The 7715-nt window shown below is 43.2% G+C and overlaps 1 protein-coding gene across 1 annotated transcript in view; it reads right to left on the reverse strand.

Moving 5' to 3' along the window:
- TCEA3 (transcription elongation factor A3) overlaps positions 1–7715 on the reverse strand; it is a 37003-nt gene that overhangs the window by 2016 nt on the left and 27272 nt on the right. The window contains exons 5-7 of the mRNA XM_044668723.1: positions 3622–3900; positions 1783–1929; positions 236–307 (exon numbers count right to left, since the gene is read on the reverse strand). Coding sequence (XP_044524658.1) covers positions 236–307; positions 1783–1929; positions 3622–3900 — 498 coding nt within the window. The remainder of the gene's footprint in view (positions 1–235; positions 308–1782; positions 1930–3621; positions 3901–7715) is intronic.

The raw sequence follows: 7715 nt of genomic DNA on the forward strand, positions 1-7715 counted from the left end.
CTTTCTTTCTTTCTTTCTTTCTTTCTTTCTTTCTTTCTTTCTTTCTTTCTTTCTTTCTTTCTTTCTTTCTTCTCCCCCTCTCTTCCTTCCCTCCTCCCTCCCTCCAAAAGTTCCTCTTGACTCCAATCTCTAGGACCTAGAAGAAGTTCATAGGACCTCACACCCTGACTGGGAAAGACCCCAAGTGAGGCTGTCAACTACTTTGGGGGGCAAGGGAAGCAAAAGAAATACAGACCTTCCAGCGGTTGCCACACTCATTGCATAAGACAAAAGTGGTCATGGGCTCATCAGCACTTCTTGTCTGCACCTGAGAAAGAATCCAAAGGTTACTCTTCTGCTCTGGAATCTACTGTGGTTGCTACTCCCTATTGGAACAAGGCCTCTCCCTCAAACTCTTCCCTTCCTTGCATAGGCGTTCCCCACTATGGCCCCACCACTCCAGAGTGGTACCCTATACCTTAACTAACTTCCTTCTCAGGCTTGTGCCTTACACAGAATAGGAATTTATTAAATGTTTGCTGAATTGAATTAAAAAATAGAATCCCAACAACCGATTTCATGGCCTTTACTGATGCTTTTGCCCTTACCTGGAATGCCCCCTCCCCTCCTTTCTACCAATTCTGAGTTTCTATATCCTTCACTAGAGATCTGGGTTCAAATATGCAATTTACTAGTTGTGTGGCCTTAGGCAAACCACTTAACCTCTATGAGGCTCAGTTTTCTCATCTGTAAAATGGGGATAATAATACTTGTACTATCTACTTCTTCACAGGGTTTTTGTTCATAAATTATAAAGTGCTAAAGAATTGTGACCTTCAATGTAAGCCAATAACAACTTCTTCCAAGAAGCTTTCCCCATCGAGATTCTATGATCTTCCTCTTATGGGCTAAGGTCTCTCCCAGCTCTGACATTCTCAGTTCTAAGGTCTCCCCCAGCTCTTACATTCTCTGTTCTAAGGTCTCTCCCAGCTCTGACATTCTCTGTTCTAAGGTCTCTCCCAGCTCTGACATTCTCTGTTCTAAGTTCTCTCCCAGCTCTGCCATTCTCTGTTCTAAGGTCTCTCCCAGCTCTGACATTCTCTGTTCTAAGGTGTCTCCCAGCTCTGACATTCTCTGTTCTAAGGTCTCTCCCAGCTCTGACATTCTCTGTTCTAAGGTCTCTCCCAGCTCTGACATTCTCTGTTCTAAGATCTCTCCCAGCTCTGACATTTTCCATTCTAAGATTTTTCCTAGCCATGTCAGTCTGTGTTCTAAGGCCTCCCTCAGCCCTGACATGCTATATTCTACAGGATCACCCAGTCCTACTCTTTTATGTTCTAAGGTCTCTTCCAGGGATGATGTTCTAAATGCCCTCCTAGCTCTGACACTCTATGACTCTATAATTGGTCTCCATGCCTTTTTGTTTTCCATTTCCCCTTGTCCAATCCTTTAGGAAAATAAATAACATCTGGCCTGTATAATAGAGGCTCTGCCTATATCATGAAAGTATCTACTATAGTGAGATCACATTCCAGAAGCCCAATGAAAATGTCCCGGTTCTTTATGGTCGCACCTGTGAACTTCATACCTAAAGAATACTACCAAACCACTCCTCTGCTCTTTTCAAAACTCACTAACCTCAGAGCTTGAACCCTGCCCCTTTCTGGCCTGCTGGGGTCTCTGTAGCCCTGCCTCCCCCAGCCCCATCTCCCATGGGTTGTCTCTGGTGGGTCTAGGGCCCCCCTCCTCAATGGATTCCCTCCTAAGCCCCTCCAGGGAGTCCCTCTGTGGCCCAGTGCCCACCTGGTTGTAGGTACAATTCTTCTTTTTACACTTGTTGCACTGGAACAGGTCAGTCGTTGTGCCCCCTGTCTTGGCCATCTGGTGCTCTCGGATGGCCTCCAGGGTCATGGCATTCCTCAGCTCTTTCAGCTCATCACTCGCCATTTCCTAAAATGAACCAGTCAACATTCCAAGATGGGGCTTCTCACACCACACGTTCCCAAAGGGGGCACCCTTGGTGAATGGCTCAAGCCCTGGCTTATGACAAGGAGACTCCCCGAGGTGGGGTCTCTGCAGACAGAAAAGCCAGTGTCATGGGAGGGAAACCTGGTCCTGCCCCTTGGAAGCCGTGACTCCTGGCTGGGCCATCGACAGAACATGCCCCTGCTCTCACCCTCCTCTTTCTGCTGAGGTGCCCAGTGGTGAGACTCAGAGCAGCCCTGGATGTAGACAAATTCTCTGAGTGAGTCATCGACAGCACCATTCTGGGTCCTAGATTCCTTCTGCAACTCCCATGCACACAGAGACAAGTAGAAGTTCTCTACAGAGATTTCTGCCTTCCCAGAGGACATTTAGACAGGACTAAGGACCTACCACTGAACTTTATGGGAGGAAGCTGTAAGGAGTCCCAGAGACTCACACAGGTGGTGATGAATGAATGGGACTGGTGCCATACGGAGGATAAAATGTAAAATTCCGGTACTTTTATATTCTTCCTTCAATCACTTCCCTAAGAGGGGGCAGCTGGGTGGCTCAGTGGATGGAGAGCCAGGCCCAGAGACAAGAGGTCTTTCTGGGTTCAAATCTGGTCTCAGACACTTCCTAGCTGGGTGACCCTGGGCAAGTCACTTCACCCCCATTGCCTAACCTTTACCACGCTTCTGCTTTGGAAGCAACACACAATATTGATTCTAAGACAGAAGGTAAAGATTAAAAAAAACCCCTTCCTTATATTAATTATATTATATCAATTATATCATATATTATGACAAATATAGTATTATACCATATCATAGATCACATATGCCATATTACATATCATGTTATATTATATATCATATATGTGACATTTTGTTATATATCATAGTATATAATATTATATCACATAACATCATATATGTCATGTTGTGTCAGATTATATAGTATATCACACTATCACACCATATAATATATCCCATATATCATATATTATACCACATTGCATCATATATGTCATATCATAGTATATAGCATATTATACCATATTGTATAGTATATGATATGCCGTGTTATATTATATATCATATTACATTATATTATACCATCTATCACATGATATAATACGATACAGTACGATACGATACGATACGATACGATACGATACGATACGATACGATATGATATGAAACAGCTGGCCCCAGATGACTGGCCTGTGTCACATCATCGGTTCACCCTAGCCTGTGTTGCCAGGACCAATGTAGTCCTGGGGTATGTGTCTCCTGGGCTTTACTGACAGGGACAGGCATTAGCATCCTTCAAAGCCAGTAGTTTGAGGAGCCTGGGACTATAATTTTAAACAGCTGACTCCCATTTCTTATCCTTTTACTGGGACAAAATGGGAAACGTAGGTGGATCCAGCTGGTCGAGGAGTATAAATCTTGGGGTATTTTGAAGTATTTTGAAATAATGATTTTGCATCAGCCACTGTGAGAGGAAACTTCAGACTTGAGGAAGTTGGAGCAGTCAGACTCGAAACTTTCCCTTTACCCAGTTCTGCTCCATCCCTGCTCAGTATCTCTCTTCCCCGCCAGGAGGCTGCCCAATATCTCCCCAGGAGCCGAGACCGAGCTCCAGAAATCACTCCCCCTTGGAGCTCCTCACCTCTGCTGTCATCCTGGCAATGAGGCTGGTGGAGATGGCCCCACACAGCACGTTCCTTCTCAAGTTGGGGTTCCTGGGGTCCTTGAGGTTACTGATCCGGCTGCGTACCCTGTTCCGGTATTTCATGTCTGTGCCCTTCAGCTCTTGATATATATGTGTTAAGGAGTTAAGGAGTCCCCCCCAAGGGGAAATGGCGAGGAAGCCTCTCTTCCCTCCCACAAACACAGCCCACTGTCTAACAAAGATAACACCAGGTGTGGAATCCAGTGGATCCTGGCTCTACCGTGGGCCTTGGCCTGGTCCCCTCACATTTCTAGGCATTATTTCTTCCTATGTAAAATGAGAAAGCTGGACCAGATCAGAGATTTTTTTTCTCCTTGACCCAGACCCCTCTGGTCCATCTGGTAAAGCCTTATGGCTCCTTTCTCAGAAGAATATTTTTCAATGCACAAAATAAAATACATAGGATTACAAAGAAAATGAGAGGTTAGTGAAAACAAAGATGTAATTTTCCCCCATCTAAGTCCATGAACCCCTTGAAATCTCTCCATGGACCCCTTGGGGATCCATGGAACTCTGAACTAGGGGATCACTCATTTTTTTTCCTGGTCTAAGTCCTATGCTGACCAGAGGGAATAGGTTCAATATTGGGATCTTGGGAGAAATGTTTGCTCTGTTCAGCCCTTGATTAGATCTGTGCCCTCTGTGGAAATGGTATCCATCAAGAAGGCTTCCTAAACAGGCAAAGGAATATGGTCTGACTGGAGAATGAGCAAGAATATGAAATCCTCTGCTCTCTATTTTTTTAATTTTAATTTTTTTAAAAATATTAAACCCTTAACTTCTGTGTATTGACTTATAGGTGGAAGAGTGGTAAGGGTGGGCAATGGGGGTCAAGTGACTTGCCCAGGGTCACACAGCTGGGAAGTGGCTGAGGCCGGGTTTGAACCTAGGACCTCCCGTCTCTAGGCCTGACTCACTCCACTGAGCTACCCAGCTGCCCCCTCCTCTGCTCTATAGAGATCCTCTCCACTTGTGTGAACAGAGAGCTGACCAGATTCTTTTATATTTTTTTAATATTATATCTTTATTCTTTTAATAAAGGAACAGCAGGCCTTTATGGAGCACTTTAGGTATTATACAAATATTATTTCATAGGACTCGGAGAGGTAGGTGCTCTCTGAATCCCTGTTTTAGAGAGGAGGAATAGGAGGAAAATAGACGGGGAGATCGAGGGGATACTGTTTTGTTTTGTTTTCTCCTTTTAGGGACAAAACTTCTCTATCAGAAAGATTGGACTTGGAGTCAGGAGGCTTGGGTTCAAGTGTCAGCCCTGACACTCACCAGATGTTGTGACTGGGGTCTTGCCACTTCTGCTACACAATATGGCGACATGGAAAGAACCCAAGGAGCATTGGCCTAGAGCTGGAAGAGACCTCTGAGGTCATCACGCCCAGTTTCTTCCGTCTTATTGACAAGGCCCACAAAGACCAACCCAAGGCTGGCATTATTATGTGACTAGCTTTTGTCTTTATTATTGTTATTTATTTTATTATTAATTTAATTATTATTAAGTTCTATTAAGTAAATAGCTAACAAGGTAGCTATTAAGTAATAGAAGCAGAATTTGAAACCAGGTCTTTTACCTTCTAATTCAACATATGTTCCATTGAATCAGGCTGGCTTGGAGGATCATGTAGGATCATGGACTGAGGGCTAGAAGGGACCTTAGAAATCATGGAGTCCAACCCCCTCATTCTACAGATAAGGAAACTAACCCTGACTCACCCAAAGTCAGAGGGTCTGGGTTCAAATCCCTGCTTTCCACTGGCTATTTTGGCAAGTCACTTCCTCTCTCCCAGCCTCAGTTTTCTCATCTCTAAAATGAGGGGAGGAGGGGCAGCTGGGTAGCTCAGTGGCTTGAGAGCCAGGCCTAGAGACGGGAGGTCCTGGGTTCAAATCTGATCTCAGATACTTCCCAGTTGTGTGACCCTGGGCAAGTCACTTGACCCCCATTGCCTAGCCCTTACTGTTCTTCTGCCTTAGAACAATACCAACCAAAAAACAATTTTTTTTGTAAAACCCTTACTGTTTGATATATCAAGACGAACAGTAAGGGTTTTACAAAAAAAAATTAATAAAATAAAATAAAATGAGGGGAAGTCAGACTAAATCAGTGGTGTTAAACTCAAACAGGAATGGAGGGAGACTAAGTAAATAGGTAAAAATTCCTACTAGCTGCATCATGACCTAGAAAGTTAACATTATCTGAATTCTATTATAGTTTTATTTATTTCGTTAAATACTTCCCTATTACATTTTAAACTGGTTCTGGCCACATTGGGCCTCGTGTCTGACAACTTTGTATTAGATGACCTCAAAGATTCCTTCATGCTCTAAAAATTCTATGATCCTAATTATACTTGCACAGCTTCCTTCCCAGGACTACTGGGAGGAAAGCAAAACAGTCTTGATTATTCTTCTATGGAAGAAAGGGACAAGAATTTCACAGGATGAATAGGTGCAGCTGGAGACAGAAAATAAGAAAATTGGAACTAAAAACAAAATGAAACGGAATTGTTTTTCAACCCTTACAACTCTAGGCAGAAGAGCAAGGGCTAGGCAAGCAGAATTAAGTGACTTGCCCAGGGTCACACAGGAAGTTTCTGAGTGCATATTTTTTTCCCCTAAAACACTTACCTTCCATCTTAGAAACAATATTGTGCATTGCTTCTAAAGCAGAAGAGTGGTAAGGCCTAGGCAATGGGGGTTAAGTGACTTGCCCAGGGTCACACAGCTAGGAAGTATCTGAGGCCAGATTTGTTGAGTGCACACCCAAGTCCTCCTCGGTCCAGGTCTGGTCCTCTATATCTCCTGAACCACCTAGTTGCCTCAGTGAAATTGGATTTTGTTTTTTTTTTTTTTTTACTTGGCAGCCCAATTTCTTTTTCTGATTTTGATTTGATTTTTTTTGGTACCGATTCCATGTAATAACAAATTTCTACACAAGTTTTCCTAAGTTATGAGATTGAACTTATCTCTCTTCCTTCCTTCCTTCCTTTCCCCCTCCAGGGGCTGGCAAGCCATCCAATCTGGGTTATGTATGTATTATCATGCAAAACATATGAAATTGAATTTTTAAAAAGCCCACCCACAGACCCCTTGCAGGCTGGTGGACCTCAAGGTCCATACTTGCAATCCTGGTCAGAAATAAAATCGCCCTGAATTCTTGTTGACTGAATAATGAACTCTGGGATCAGGTGGGTTTACTAGCCTTGGCAGATGGCTCAAGACAGGAGCAGGGGGAGGCTTGGGGTATCAGGTGGGGAGAACCCAGATAATGAATGAAAATGAATATTAAATCCTTCCACCTATTGTTTGAAGCCCAGCTGTTGTACAGGGCCCAGGGAGAGAAGAACAGGAACTTCGGAGCCCTCTGGGAACGAAGATGAAGTGTGTGATAACTCAGGGATGCAAGGCTTTGTGTTAGGAGGAAACGGGGGCTTTGAATGGTGGGTCCCATTCTGGGATGCACCGAGTGGAGAAAACAATGAGTGTGAATGAGGCCAGGAAGGGCTTGTCTTGGAGTGAACAAAGCCATCTTCTGCACTTTCCCTCTGGGATTTGGACTCTCCCACTTTCTGCTTTCCTCCTTTCCAAATTCCAGGACAGGATTTAACAGCAATCCTGTATGCCTGGGTGCTCGCTGAATTCCCTGTGTTATTTTTATTTTATTTATATTTTTTTATCTTGAATTCATATTCTTATACTTCTTATATTATTATATTATGTTATATAGTTAATATGTTTTGTTATATAGTTATTATTATATTATGTTATATAGTTAATATATTTTGTTATATAGTTATTATTATATTATGTTATATAGTTAATATATTTTATTCCCCAGGAATGATTTTTCTTAAAATAAAAACCTTTTCCTTCTGTCTTGGAATCAATTGATTCTAAGGCAGAAGAGGGGCAAGGGCTAGGCGAAAAATAAAAGTTAAGTGACTCGCCCAAGGTCACATAGCTAAGAAGGGTCTGAGGTCACATTTGAACCCAGGACTTCCCTTCTCCAAGGCTGGTTCTCT

Source organism: Gracilinanus agilis, chromosome 3 (assembly GCF_016433145.1).
Source record: "Gracilinanus agilis isolate LMUSP501 chromosome 3, AgileGrace, whole genome shotgun sequence".
NCBI lineage: Eukaryota > Metazoa > Chordata > Mammalia > Didelphimorphia > Didelphidae > Gracilinanus > Gracilinanus agilis.